Here is a 15443-nt window from a genome sequence, read left to right as displayed (position 1 = left end):
GGCATTACACATCCTTTAGCCTGGGCCTTTACAAGATATAAAAGTGTATCTGCTAAGTCACAAGTCTCCTGTGACATGTCTCAAGTCCTTGTACAAGCAGGCAGCTCCAGATTTGTGAGTTCCCCCTGCAAATAATTCCCATGCGGTAAGGCAGGACGCTTAAGGTCATGGTTTTGAGGGAGGGTTTTTGATCTTTGGGATACTTTGAAGCACTGCTGTGCAAGCAGAAAAGGTCTCATACTAGTCATTGGCAGTGGAACAGTGTCATTGTGTACAACTGGTACTGCTTAGCTGGCACCCAAAATTGGTACAAGTTGTATCAACAAAAGTACTTCCCGCTGGTAGAAGTCAAGCCCCCGAGAAGGGTGAGGTTTTGTGTCACAGCTAAGCCAGCCTAAAAGCTCGTTGTTGATGGGAGAGGCATTCTTGTTCCCATGTAACTTTTCCCATCAGTTATCTTTGTGTTTATTCTGTATCTGCTCAGGCCCCACAGCAAGGCGGTGTCAAAAGAGTAATCCAGCAAAAGTAAACAATAAGTTTTCTTTTGAGTTAGTGCTTCACATCAGTTCAGTGCAGTCAGAGAGGGCCAGAGGAGATGCAGAACAAGTTAAGGGGGCAGGAGCACAGCTCTCAGTAGGTCAGATCAGCTGTAAGGTGAAAACCAGCCACGGTATATGCAAATTTTCCTGGTACAGCTCCACTAGGAAGCAATGAAAATACCTGATCTAAGGCTTTTAGACAGGCCAGCTCTGTAAGACAGAAATAACATTTCCTATGCTTTCAGCTCTTACGGAAAGGCCTCATGCTTTTTTTTTTGTGATAGTTTCTAACTATGGAAAATACTCCTGAAAGCAGCACTAAGATGTTCGTGAGCACATGGAAGAGCACAGGGACAATACAATGTGGGGAAAGAGAATTTCCATGAAACAATCTGCTTCCTGTCCCTAGCTGCCTCCCATTCCCACAGCTGTCCAGACACTGCATCTTTTCTTCTGTACTTTTTAAAGGCTTATCCATGCTAACAAAATTAGTCCATGAATAGCTAAGCAAGAATCTCAAATCATCCCGAAAATTCAGCTGACTCTGTTCTCTGCAGTCACCCCCCCATTATTATTTTTTTTTTTTTGACAATCATATTGTGTATGTTGTGTTTCCAGTTGCTATTGCAGGCTGCCAAGTACATATCCATGACTTGGCAGCCAAGTTACATATTTAAGAGGATGAGAGAAGCAGGTTTCAGAGCGACCTCAAATCTCACTCACAGCAGCCAGGCAGCACTGCAGAAATAGGCTCCCACCAGAGGACAGTGGGAGGTATGGGATTAATGGCTCATCAGCAGACTGCTTGATAGAGTGGGGCTGTCATCTTCCTCAGGGGACCATCAGCCCACCTCTGCTCCAGTACAAGTCCTGCCAAAAGAACTACCGAAAGCAAAGGACAAGTGGGAGATACTCAGGAAATAGGACTACTGCTTTACCAGGGTTGGGAGCAAATTTACACAAAAAGCCCGGAGGAAATAGAGGAATAAACTGAAACTGAGAACTACCTACAGGAAGCACAACTCTCAGTGGGAAGTCTGGGGCTGAGAGCTAAAGAAAGAGCCGGCCAGGCAGGCAAGGAAGGCCTGGCAATTGGAGAGGCAGCCAGGTGAGGTAGGGGAGATGAAGATATCCAGAAGGGATTTGTGTGCAGTGGGACAGAACTGGCTCTGGCCAAGCTATGAGGCTAGAACAGACAACAGTGCTGGGAGGACCCCGAGACTGACGGTATTCCCTGGACAGGAGACCTGGCATATTCAGACACAGCACTCTACTTAATTAAGTGCTCACTGCAGGAGATCAGTTCAGCACAGCTACTTAATGCAGAGCTGAGCACCAAACATCCCACCCATGCTGATGGCCCAAATGGATATCAGTCTGAAAAAGAATTAAAAGCCTGGCATCGTGTCGCAAAGGAGATTAGTGTCTGCTGGATCCCTGCTTTGGCTGTTGCAAAAGTTGGAAGCTATAAAGTGAGTGCGCCAGAAGATTACAAGAAGTGAAATTAAGGTGTAATGGTTGAAGCAGTTGAAGGCTATGTGGGAAACTGATTTCCATACAGGCTTCAGTCACAGAATTCCAGGCAAATCACTTCAACCCGCATTTAAAGCTAATGACCATTATTTGCATTCTCTCTTCTTTCTGAGCAAAGGGCCTTGGCAGGACTGAGTATCCACAGCTGTGACCAAAGCCAATGGGAATTGTACTTAAACCTACAAAAAAAAGTACTGAGCTGAGTGCCTTGGCATTTCCAGTGGACAAACCCATAATAGGAAGAAGGTGTTCTGCTTTTATAGTTTTATTTTATTCCCTGTGTCACATCTCAGGGGTGAAAACTGGCATGAAGCACTCAGATGTGATGGCGATGAGCTTCACAGGACACTCCTTCAGAGGTGGGGCTGGCCAGCATGCAGTAAAAAAGGCGTGCATTGAACTGGGACATATGACTTTCCTACAGAGCACATGCTGCCCGTCCTGCACACGGACTGAGGTGCCCTATAGAAAAACATAAATAAATATGCTACCATGTAATTAAAAACTGGGTTATGATACATAAGAAGAAAGAAAGAAAGCAAGAAATAGGATTGCTCAGATGGTCATAATTCCAGCACTTCATACTTCCTGAGCAACTGACTTTGCAGCCTTAATAGCACTTCTTTTAATGTTGTTTCTTGTGGTGTCTGTGTCCGTGTGCGTCTCAGTAGCTGCAAACACTCAACAGTACGCATATGTAACCATTCCTTAGGTATATCTAATGTTTAATTCAGATATCACACCCAGAAAATAAACACATGCATAAACTCAAGAAAAATATCACTGACTCACCGGCCATTCAGAGTCATTCACCTCTTTTCTGCCTCTTTTTTTTTTTTTTTTTTTTTTTCCTTCTCGTTGTGTCAAGTCTCTGGCTTCCAGAGCCACCATATTAATTTCCTCCTCTCTTCCCAGGGGCAGGTAAATGTCAGCCCTGGTTTCCCTGGGAATATTAGACTCTGTATGTGCACGGCTGTTTGCATTAGACACAGAAGCGTAGAATTCAATTTCGCAGGAGGTAATACTTACTCCATGACTATGCCATTTACCTGCCAACTACTTTTGCCTGCTCATTAAAAAGATGATCATGCTGTATGAATGGAATAATGTCCCCGGGCATACCACTGTTAGCACTGGTGTGCTTTTTCATGTCATATTTGTGCAAAATTGAAGCTCCTGTTCCTTGTTTTCAGCAATCTGCAGTGCCCCCCTCTATCAGCACCGCAGCCTTTAGCTCCATAATTCAGATATCCAAAGCAAAAGGTGGTTAAAGGGCTGTCCCACAGCTCCTGGCGAGATGCTGTGTCCCCCTAACGTCCTGCTACACCACTGCCAGCCCTGCCCCAGGTTCCCAGCCCTGTGGCCCAGCTGCCTCCCGTGTCTGGCAGCGACCACATCCACGGACACAACCCTGCTGATGGTCAGAGTAAGAGCTAGCTGTCAGAGCCACGATGAAGTTCTGAGGGAAATCAGACCACAACGACTGCCTAGCATGGCGTATGGGAATAGAGCCTGCACTTGGGAAGCCAGAAAAACCAGCTGCACATTCTTTTAATGAAATCCTCCTGCAATTACTCCCTCCGCGTGGTTTTATCAGATGAGATTATTGAACATTAGCACTTGTCAGCTATTTTCATGCAGCTAGACATTTGCCTTGTGCTCCTAACAATCAACCTTTTGTTATGAACACGCCTCTTACAGAAAGGAAGAAGTATGTAAATGTGCCTCATATCCAACAGGTATTTTCATAAATTTGATTTAGATCCAGCATTCTGAGGTGCTCAGAAATCTACGGAGCTTAACAAAAACGTCAATAGCCCACTTTCTATTTCTTCTCCAGAGCATAATAACCATCTCACTGCTATACAAGGAGGAAAATATAGTGAAAATTTAATACAGCCTAGCTACAGACAAGATCTTCTCTATTCAATACTGTGAGCCTTGAAATAATTATTGTAGAGCACAATATTTTTAGTTTATTACTGAGAATTTTTATTTAATTTATAATTTTTAGTTTACTTCTCTTCCACATGTAGAGCTGGGGACAGGACTAAGGACTCGCTAGCATCGGTTGTCTTTAAGCAGGCTGTCTTAGTACACTTGCAAACATGCTGTGAATGAGATCTGTAGGAAAACAAGGAGTTTGCCAAATGAGAAATAAACATGGTTTTGAAAGAAATATGAGGAATATGTCTACATTTTTGGATACAGCTTAGCGGAAATAAATGCTGCTTCCAGCTATGATATGTGATTGCTAAACTGTCAGCTCAGCCTTGCAAGAGCTCTTACAGGGACTGATATTTAACAAATATTTCGTGATGCTAGCCAGTTTAAAGCAAAGCAACCAAGACCAGTAAACCCATGTGCTTTTTTTTTTTTTTTGTCTGAGATACGGAGGTATTCAAAACACAGCAGTGGCATTTTAGCGTGTTCCAACAGATAGGGTACAGCTGTGGTGCTGCTAACTGCTGCCTTAGCACGAGCAAAAATGAGTTCGTGCCTTTTTGTCCAGGACACAGCAGTGAGCTGGCACCTTCTGTACACAAAAAGTGGTTCCTGAGCAGTGGGAGAGAGTATCTTCAGCAATCAAAAAGGAACAAAAATTTCCTGTATTACTTTTGATTTTCCTTTAAAAAAAAAAAAAAAAAAAAAAAAAAGACTTCAAAAATGTCCTGGTTCCCCTCTCTAAAATGGTGCTGTTATTGGGATGACCAGAGGAACCAGCTTTTCTATGTCTCCACCCTACTGGTGCAGGAGAGAGTAAAGGCAAATGGGTCATGCAGGGGCGGATCAGGGGTTTTAAATACTGCTGCTTCATATGTGGAAGTGAAGTATGTTGCTGCATCTGGAAATGCTGGCCTGCCCAGCTATATAATCACCGCACTGCTACAAGCAAAATCCACTCGAGAGGCAGGTCCACGCTAAAGGCTGCTGCCTGCATAAATATGTGGATGAGAGCGGTGGAGAGATGTGATACCTGCCCCACGTGGGTGTGCTGGAGAAGCCTTACTGGCATAACTCGTTTTGCTGTGGGGTAGGGAGGGGTGGCAACTTTCCTGTGATGAACAACTGCAGAGCATAATTTTGCTGCTGTAAGAGCATCCACGTGCTTTGCTGGGTTAATATCACAGGATTCCCATATACCAAGGCACCAGCTTCCTAAAGGAGGCAGAGATTACACCACTGTGTACTTTCCAAAGGGACAAAGTAGGAGAACCTCATGCCAGGCGCAGGGCTGGGTAAAGAAGGAGACATTTGGGATACCTTTTAAATCATTAGAGCTTGAAATGCTGTTATGTTGCAATGCTTTGGCAAGACTGGGAAAAAAAAAAAAAAAAAAAAAAAAAAAAAGGCACTTTAATGCTAAGCATGCAGGCTGAGAGTAAGTGCAGGTTTTTTAATGTCATACCTTGCACATACATGCAGAAAAATGCCGAGGCTGGAGATGTGAATTCCCTGAGCACGTTTGCCTTCTCTCGCTGTCCCTCCTATGTACCTGGGGGAGCAGCTGGCAACGTGGAGGATGAGATTAGCAGCGCAGTCCTGGAATGTCACATCTTCAGAGCTGTCACCCCTCGGCTGCGCCCCACGGTGCCCCAGACCTTGAAGGAGAACCTCTCAAACAAATGACAGGCAGCTGCCGAGAGCAAAGCTGCCCAGCCTGCGGGGCTCTCCGCCGTGTCTCCCGCAAGATAAAAGGCCGGCTGCTGGGGTATATTCACTCTGGTCTTTAAGATGCTATCACAAGGGATGAGCAGGGCTGCAGCCTGTCTGCTAAGCCCTCTGTGCTTCAGAACTTCAAACAGATGCTACGGAGGCGGCGGGGCATGGGGCTGAGTCACCAGCCCGGCTGGGGGGACGCAGCCAGCCCCAGCACGTCCCAGCTTCCCTGCTCCCAAACAGGTTGTCTCAGGTGTCCTCAGCTCCCTCGCAGCTCTCTTGCATGGCATTAGTTCAGTATTTTATTATTATTATTATTTTGGTTTTGCTTCGGCTCTTTTGGCTCTTCCCATTCCCCTGCAGAGCGAGGGTGGGGCATCGCAGGATTCCCTGCACGGCACACGGAGGGATTGCTTCACGTTGCTCCACACCTGGCTGCATGGCCAGGGAAGCACTAAAGCGCTTAGGGATTTTAATTTGGGTGATTAAATTCTCCAGTATTAAGGCTACGGGTGTTCCTCTATATAAAATAACGCCATTCAAATAAACCTGATCAGCAAATACAAGGAGCCATCAGAAGTTAATGCTATAGTTACACAAAGTGCTACGAAGTTATAGCCACTTTATAACCTTCCCATGGGCTTGGTCTTTGCACAGCCCTATTTAAGAATAAGCAAAATTCAAAAAGGCAAAGCCACAGTTCTGGCAAAAGGAGGAGGCTTTCCCTGCGAGTCAGGACAGTGCCGAGGATGAGGCACGCTGAGTGTGGAAGCAATGAAACTGCAGATTTTAGACCAGATTATTTTCCTGGCGTTGGCAAACTCATTTCAAATGCGCAACTACTCCACAGAACTACCTGTACAGATCAAATTGTCCCATCTGCGAATGAGGAGAAGCATTTCCCCCTCTCACACCTACTTTGCTTCTTTAAGAAACCAGGTGGAAAAATTATACCCACTGGAGTCAGTGGGGAGTCACCACTAACTTCAGCAGGAAAAGTTTCTCTCTGCAGTAAGTTCAATACACTGAAAACCAACCCAAAGTTATTCTTCGTTTTATAAACCAAGTAGACCAATGCGAGGAATGTGGCTCTGAGCTCTTCAAGTTTTCTGCCTCTTGCATTTTGGGGAGCTGTTTACATTTCTGAAAGGTTACTTTGTGCCTTGAGACTTCCAATCTTTCCAGTTGTGCATGCAAGCAGAAGTTCCTCATCCTTAAAATGTGCCCCACAATCTGTCTGGGCTAAAAAGTATCCCTTTCTCAGGAAAAAAAAAAAAAAAAAAAAAAAGCCCACAATTACTCCAGAATTACTCCAGCTTTAGCCTGTGCATGTCCTCGGCTGCTTGGGTGCTTTAACTCCCAGTGTCTGCAGAGGTGCCTTGCTCCCCTGGTCCCTGTCCCTGCACCGAAATGCAGCCACCAGCACAGAGCAGCAGTGGCCGAGGTGAGCGAAAGGACAGGTGACAAACAACCTGCTGCCTGCATTTAGCCAAATGAGCTCTGCGATGCACTTAAATAGACGCTTGGGAAAAACAACAAGAAATTGTATTTAATAACTGGGGAGCGACACTGAAGAACGCACACCGAGAGCTGGAGAGCAAAGGAAACTACGTGGCGAGGACAATTACAAGTCAGCCAACAGAAAAAATAGTTAACCTTAATTTACAGTGACCACGGGTGCTACCTGACCCTTATCGGCGCCCCGTAGCAGTTAGGAAGCAGGCATCTGATGAAATATTACAGTTCACAGTAACAACTTGTTTCTTGCAGACGACCTATTGCTATTCACAAATGTATTTCTCTATTAGCTCCTGGGAAAAAAATAATCAAAAAGCCATGGTGGCTTCTACATTCTCGTGGTCCTGTATTTGCTACAGTCTGGACATCCAGGGGTTGATTGCCAGGAAAATGCTGCGTACCTAAACATCAGAAACAGCCCGCCTGATTACAGCCTTCCCAGTTTTTGCTTAAGCAGTCAGCAGGTGCTTAAGTTGCAGTAATTGACTTTTCAAGTCCTACTGTGATTGTACTGCCATTTACATATGAACCATTCAATAAACTTTAAGTGGTTTTGAGTAATTTAAGCCAACAGCTGATCAAACAAGCTTTTTACAAGCCTGGCATTCCAGTAGCACTGTAACCCCTCTCTGCAGCCACACGATAGTGCGCAGGAACCAGCAGCCTGCGCTTGGCAAGCCAGCCGAGAGAAATCCTCCTCATAAACCAGCCTTTTACATCTCCGCCGGTATTAAACACCACGCGAGTTTATTTTAGCCTGCCCTCTTCCAACAAAACGTCCCACAGAGGTGTTTTCTCCACCACCTGCAAGCTCAGGGGATTCGAGCCCAGAAAGCTGCTGGAGCTGCAGCGGGCGCAGCGCCTGCCCCGCTCACCCAAACAAGAGCCAGCCTGCTGATTTCCTGCAACTGCCTGCTGCCGAGCAGTTTTTTCCCTTAAAGGACAAGGCAGCCCGAAATGTGCGTGTCATCAGGCTCTTCCACTACAGCCGATTAGCTCTCGGCTCCTCTGACTCCAAACACTGCTGTTTTGCTTTCTGAAACAGAGCAAGAGCTCCAGAGGCTGTTTGGAGGAGAGCTGGGCGAGTTTAACTACTGCAGAATTTGCCTGTTCTATCAGCTTTGGCAGCCGGACTCATTATTCAGCATTTACCGCGCTCAGGATCCTTGGCAGCCGTACTTTCGATCAACTTAGAGGAAAAACACTTTTAGTACAAAAAAAAATAATAAAATAGAAGCTCAGCTTGCATGCAAGCAACCCAGGAATAACTCAGCAGACTGTATAGCCAGCCACACACTGCCAAGCCCAGCTGTCCCCAGAGCAGACCTGTCTAATTGTGCTCGTTCCCATGCCGCTCCTTTCGGGGGCACTTGCACGATAAAGGGCCCTGTGCCCCACACCCCACAGCTGGGGGGAGTCCAGCCCAAGCCCCCCCACCAGCCTGAAGCAAGCTCAGCTCCCCAGGGAGGGGACGAGCCCGCCCGGGAGCTCTGTGCCTGTGAGGAAAGGCACCCCCACGGCTCCTCGGGGCTCCCCGTCACCACCCCAGCCCCGCACAGGGGGTTGGGGGCACCCACCCACCCCACCGCCCCCCACCCACAAAATGAAGGAAGCTAGATTTATGCTTTAAATACATTTTATTTATTACCAAAATTTCCAGAAGTTCGGCATTTCTCATCTTCCATAAAGTTTTGGTTTTTTTTCCCCATGCATAACTTGAAACTTGTCAACTGCAACAGTTGCGTGGTTACTTTAGAAGAGACACTTAAACAGAGACAAACATCCAGAATACAAGTAGCTGTATCTGAATTAAACAAAACTTCTCTATTACTAACCTTATAAAGCAGGACGTGCCTTCCCTTTTATCAAAACCAAGCTGATAGATCTGCCTTTATACACACCCAACAGAATAAACTCTGTTATTGGCAATGACGTTTTTCTTAAACGTTAGAAAAATATAAAGCAAAGAATGGAGTGACTGTCCATAAACCAGTCTGTGCTCAGTCCTTTTAATCTACTTCTTCGATGGTCGGGCCACCAGATCCACCTGCCCCAGCTCCTCCAGCTCCCTGGTACAATTTTGTGACGATCGGGTTGCAGAGTTTCTCCAGCTCTTTCTGCTTGTGCTCGTACTCTTCTTTCTCAGCCATCTGGTTGCGATCGAGCCAAGAGATCACCTCCCGGCACTTGTCGAGCACTTTCTGCTTGTCCTGGTCACTGATCTTTCCCTTCAGTTTATCATCCTCCACCGTCTGCTTCATGTTGTAAGTGTAGGACTCGAGCGAGTTCTTGGCTCCCACCCGATCTCTGTTGGCTTCGTCCTCTGCTTTGTATTTCTCTGCTTCTTGCACCATACGGTCAATGTCATCCTTGCTGAGGCGACCCTTGTCGTTGGTGATGGTTATCTTGTTCTCCTTACCCGTGCTCTTGTCTACCGCGCTGACGTTCAGGATCCCATTGGCATCTATGTCGAAAGTAACCTCGATCTGGGGGACCCCGCGGGGCGCTGGGGGGATGCCTGTCAGATCAAACTTGCCCAGCAAGTTGTTGTCCTTGGTCATGGCCCTCTCACCCTCGTACACCTGGACCAGGACACTGCTCTGGTTGTCTGAGTAGGTGGTGAAGGTCTGCGTCTGTTTGGTGGGAATGGTGGTGTTACGCTTGATGAGGGCGGTCATCACCCCGCCGGCTGTCTCGATGCCCAGGGACAGGGGGGTGACATCCAGCAGGAGCAGATCCTGCACGTTCTCAGACTTGTCTCCCATGAGGATAGCCGCTTGCACGGCAGCACCGTAAGCAACAGCCTCATCAGGATTGATGCTCTTGTTGAGCTCTTTGCCATTGAAGAAGTCCTGTAGTAGTTTCTGGATCTTGGGGATACGGGTGGAGCCTCCAACCAGCACGATCTCCTGGATCTGGCCCTTGTCTAGCTTGGCATCACGCAGGGCCTTTTCTACGGGCTCCAGGGTGCCACGGAAGAGGTCGGCATTGAGCTCCTCAAAGCGGGCACGAGTAATGGAAGTGTAGAAGTCAATGCCCTCGTACAGGGAGTCGATCTCAATGCTAGCTTGCGTGGAAGAGCTGAGAGTGCGCTTCGCCCTCTCGCAAGCCGTACGCAGTCGCCTCACCGCGCGCTTATTGCCAGCAATGTCACGCTTGTGCTTACGCTTGAATTCTTCCACAAAGTGGTTCACCATGCGGTTGTCAAAGTCCTCCCCCCCCAGGTGGGTGTCCCCAGCTGTGGACTTCACCTCAAAGATGCCATCCTCAATGGTAAGGATGGAAACATCAAAAGTGCCCCCTCCCAAGTCAAAGATGAGCACGTTCTTCTCACCAGCCCGGGTACCTTTCTTGTCCAAGCCGTAGGCTATCGCAGCTGCTGTGGGCTCGTTGATAATACGCATCACGTTCAGGCCGGTGATGGTGCCAGCATCTTTGGTGGCCTGGCGCTGGGAGTCATTGAAGTAAGCAGGCACCGTGATGACAGCGTTCTGCACCTTGCGCCCCAGATAGGCCTCGGCAATCTCCTTCATCTTGGTGAGCACCATGGAGCTGATCTCCTCGGGGAAGAAGGTCTTCATCTCGCCCTTGTACTCCACCTGCACCTTGGGCTTGCCACCCTCGTTCACCACGCGGAAGGGCCAGTGCTTCATATCCGACTGCACGGTGGGGTCATCGTACTTGCGGCCGATGAGGCGCTTGGCATCAAAGATGGTGTTGGTGGGGTTCATCGCTACCTGGTTCTTGGCAGCGTCGCCGATGAGCCGCTCGGTATCGGTGAAGGCCACGTAGCTGGGCGTGGTGCGGTTGCCCTGGTCGTTGGCGATGATCTCCACTTTGCCATGCTGGAAGACGCCCACACACGAGTACGTGGTGCCCAGGTCGATGCCGATCGCCGGCCCTTTGCCAGACATGACGGCGGCTTTCTGCGATCAGCTGCTCGTTGGCTCCCGGTCACGTCCCCGCCACCCGCTCCCGCTGCCTGCCGCGGCGCGTTCTGCCGTTGCCTCGCCGCCCGCGCCCCTTTTATAGCCCGCTCAGCCTCCTTCTGGAACCTGCCAGAACGCCGCGGACCAATCCAGAAGCCCGCCTGCCGCGACCGACCAATCGTCGCCGCGCCTCCACGAGCAGCGCCCGCCCCCTGCCTCCTAGCCAATCAGCAGCGCACCGCCCCCCTCTAGCCACGCCCCGCGCGGCGGCCGTCTGCCTTCTTCCTGTTGTTTCTCGATCCCTCTCGCTTGGCAGCGTGCGCCACGGCCGCGGGCCAATCACAGCGCGCGCTCCCCGCTGGCCCCGCCCCCCTCCGCGCCCGAAGCTCTGCTAGAAAGTTCCACTGGACGTTGGGCGCGAGGGCCGGGGGATCGACGTCAGCGCTGTCCAATGGGAAGCGGGCAGGAGGGCCGGGGGGCGGGGCGTGGTCGCTACGCAACTCGCGCCGCGCTGCCAAGGGGCTGGGCACGCGCCCCCCCTCCTCAGAGTCACCCCGAGCCCCTGAGGGGCGCCAGGGGTGGGAGGGGGGGGGGGAGTGCGGCGGGGCAGCGCCCCCCTCACAGCGCTTATAATTCCTGAAAGTTCCGTCAAACGCCGCGTGTCACCTCCCAGCGGCCGCCTGGTGGCGAATTTACCCTTATTTGGTCGCAAGGCGGCAGTTTTGCCCCCCTCACCCCCCCCGTCTCCCCTCACGCCGCCAGCCCGCCCCCGTCTCGTCAGCGAGCTGAGGCGCCCCCCCCCCCCCCCCCCTCCACTCCCCCCCTTGGCCGCTCCTGAGGTGAATTCTCCTCAGGGCTCGGCTCGTTCCCTCTATGGCAGAGCGGCCGTCCCGATTTTTAGGCGATTTTTAGCCTTATTTCGGCTGAATTTGGCGAGCTGACAGACGGCCGAGCTGCCCGCCGCCCCGAGCAGCCCTGCCCGCGGGGCGCTGCCACCTCCTCGCTGTCCCCTCTGGAAAAAAAAAGAGCAGCGTGGGCGGCTGGAGGGGAGCCCTGTTGCTGCCTGCTGGCCATTCTTGAAACGCCTCCAAATTTTTGTCTGTTGTGCTAATGTTAAAATGCCGTCACGCCTACATTTAGCAAAGGCTTGGGGGGGGGCGGAGGGGGGGGCTGTTAACTCGCAGCGAGGCGAGGGCTTTGATGAGAAGGCATTAAACGTGAAAATCTGCCGTGGTGGCTCCAAGTTATTCCTCCTGAGTTTGAGACAAACACTTCGAGATATTCCAATTATAGTCAGGAGAGCAAAATGCCGCGCTGAGATCGCTCTTCCCCTGAGCAAGTTGTGGATTGCTGATTGAAAAGAGCAGCCGAAAGTCTGCTACACGCAGAGTTTTGTGTTACGTGAAGGAAGGATTAAACACGGTGTATGTTTAAATCATCTTTCGTGAATGTTGTCCCCAGCCTTCAGCATTATGTTATAGCAGCCCTCGTAGAAAGTGTTACAGCTTTTACCAGTGTGGCTTGTGCTCATGCAGTTATTACACCCTCTCAGAAACATCCTTGGTTCAATTAGTTTGTTTTTGAAAGCGTTTTTTACACGACATGAGAATTCTGCCTCTTACGTAGCAGGCATGTATGTAGTCTGGGGACAGAAGGGCTTCCCTTTCTGATGGTAAATAATGAACATGCTTAAGTAACTATTCCACACAGCCCAATCCTTTTTAACACAGCGGTTCCGACCTTGGAGAAATCCAGAAGGGAATGGAAAATGGAAGGTGTCAGCCCCCGTACCTCCAGCAGGAGGTTCTCTGCCTCCCGTGTGCTGGTTTCTGTGATGGGAAGGGTGTCGGTGGCTCTTGTAGTCAGACCAGTGACTGATTCATCACTGAACTATCTCTTCCTGTACTTCCCTGCTCCTTCATGCAGTTGATGGTATCATGTGGAGCAGAGAGAAATGCTGGAGAGATACAAAGAGAGTTGGCTGATAGATTCAGCTCCAGGTGAAAAATAGAGGCCGTTTGTTATTTGTGTCCTTGTGAGGATTGTGGAACGTGCATGAGAATGCACGAGGACCCAGTTTTGGTAGATGCAATGTAAACTCAGACGCTGTTATTTAAGAATAAAAAGAGTATTCCTGCCTCTGTAGAAAGAGAAGGAAAGAGCAAATGGACCAGGAAATGACACAGAAATCTTGATTAGCACAATAAGCAGATAATAATGTCTTTATATCAAAATTAATTTGATATCTCATTCAGATGTAGGTGTAATCAAACGGGTTCTGTCAGCTTCAGAAAGGAGATTTCATGAATTTGGCCCAAAGCTTTCAGCTGTGAGTTTCATCAGCCCAGGCACAGAATATGCACAGCTGCTCCAGACAAAACTTGTTTGGGGTGATGGTTGCCTTGGCCTAATAACTAATATGGCCCTGGTGTAGTTGTGCAGCTATCCAGATGCGCTGATAACCCGCTAAAGAGCTGTTTGCACTGATTGGGATTACTGCTTACCCTAATAGTACTCCCTCATTTATTTAAATTTTTTTAATTGTAGTTTTGCTATCATGAATTTGGAGAAAATAGCTGGGAGGAATGCATAAGCATACCACTTTAATGCTAATGGTGTAAATTATGGACAATCAGGGACAATGTCAGGAAAAAATCAAAAGGCCTGTAGACTCAGGCTACCAAATATTTCATTTAGCCTGCTGCAGAAGAATTTCTTTTCCAGCTGAGCACACAGGTGCTGTTTTCTTCTCGTACATCAATACACATAGGTCTGAACTTCTTTTTAAACTTTTGTTCCCAATCAAAAATTGATGTGATTTTCTTGCCGTCATCTCTCATCTCCTACAGATGTCCTTAGAGAAAGTCCAGTCTAACTCGAGGGAACAACCTCTAAAGCCTCATTAGACGTATTCTCTCTTCTCAGCAGAGCTATTACACGCCTGCTTTTTGTCAGCAGTTCTCTTAAGACTTGCAGCACAATTTGTGCACCAACTCATCTCTACAGTCATCCTCTCATATGGGAAGAGCCACATGATTTTCTTTTATGTTGCTTCATATGCAGTCATGTTACAGGTGAGCCAAACAGACTGGTTCAGAAATTAGAGAGCACACTTTATGCTGAGGACTTTAGCACAAGTCTGATTTTCCCTTTAAAGAAAACATTTGCTGGGATTCCCTCATCCTGAACCTGTAAAACATATTTTAATACTTCCAGAGCAGCCGGTCGGCACCTCTGGAAGCATGCGGGGCTCTTTCTGATGCATTTATTTGTGTTTAGGATCGATCCCATGGCTCCTGTTTGGCAGTAATGCAATACGCTGTAGGCTATTCTCCATTACACCACCCAGCCAGAACTGTAGATGATATTTAGATTTCTTCAATGAAGCAAGAGCTTAGTATCTGGAGCAGAACTGAGCACTCAGCCCATATCTTTATCTTGATAAAAGTATGATTATTTCTTTTTCCAACGTATGTCATAAAGCAATGTAGTATAGAAATAGGAGTGAACACTAGTTACAGTTTAATCAGATATCAGCTGCTTGGTTCATTGATATGATAAATTTAAAATGTAATGGCCTGTCATATACAGGAGTTCAGGTCATCTGATGATAATAAGATCTTAGACCTTAAATTCTGGAGATTAGTAGCCATTTCCTTATCAAAGCTGTCCAAAAAATAGCATAAATCAGATTGTATCGGTGAGGGTAAATGCATTCTTTTACGACACCCAGTTCAGAAAAATCTAAGCAACAGTTGTTCCAAGAACAAATAACACTTTACCTAACTACCCTTCCATTGCTGAAGCTCTTCATCTCATTCCTATTTGTGAATATATACACAGGAATTGGAATTCAGACAAGAATACCAATGGTTGAAATGACAACAGATTCTTCTGACAAGTTGCTGCTGTGTTAAAAACTGTAATTTCAACTTTGTAACTTTTTATGTTATTTTTCTAACTTTTTTTTGGTGTTATTTTGTCTTCAGATACTTCCACTGTTTGCAAGCAGACACTACTTGTTTTGAAAGACAGTCCTATTACAGGTGTTTTTCTTAAACAAATGCTACTTTTTGTGTGTGTGGAAAAAAAAAAAAAAAAAAAAAAAAGAATCTGCAAGTCAGTATAACACATTTTCTGCAAATTACACAAATGCATGATCAGAAATATGGAAATACTCAGAATAGCAGAACATAGGGCACAGTAATTTAGTATTGCCAAACCAGAAGTTCAAAAATCATGAGTCAGATCTCCTAAAATTATA

General features: G+C 47.7%; 1 protein-coding gene across 1 annotated transcript; it reads right to left on the bottom strand.

Annotated features, from left to right (window-relative positions):
• Nucleotides 1-8868: 8868 nt before the first annotated feature.
• On the bottom strand, nucleotides 8869-11255 carry HSPA2 (heat shock protein family A (Hsp70) member 2). The gene has a single exon (XM_082760452.1). It carries the CDS (start codon nucleotides 11162-11164, stop codon nucleotides 9260-9262), a length of 1905 nt encoding a protein of 634 aa, XP_082616578.1. The 5' UTR covers nucleotides 11165-11255; the 3' UTR covers nucleotides 8869-9259.
• Between the last annotated feature and the right edge of the window lie 4188 nt (nucleotides 11256-15443).

The sequence above is a fragment of the Aythya marila genome (assembly GCF_965140915.1).
Source record: "Aythya marila genome assembly, chromosome: 5".
Taxonomy (NCBI): Eukaryota; Metazoa; Chordata; class Aves; order Anseriformes; family Anatidae; genus Aythya; species Aythya marila.
This window is presented reverse-complemented; position numbering and strand designations above follow the sequence as displayed.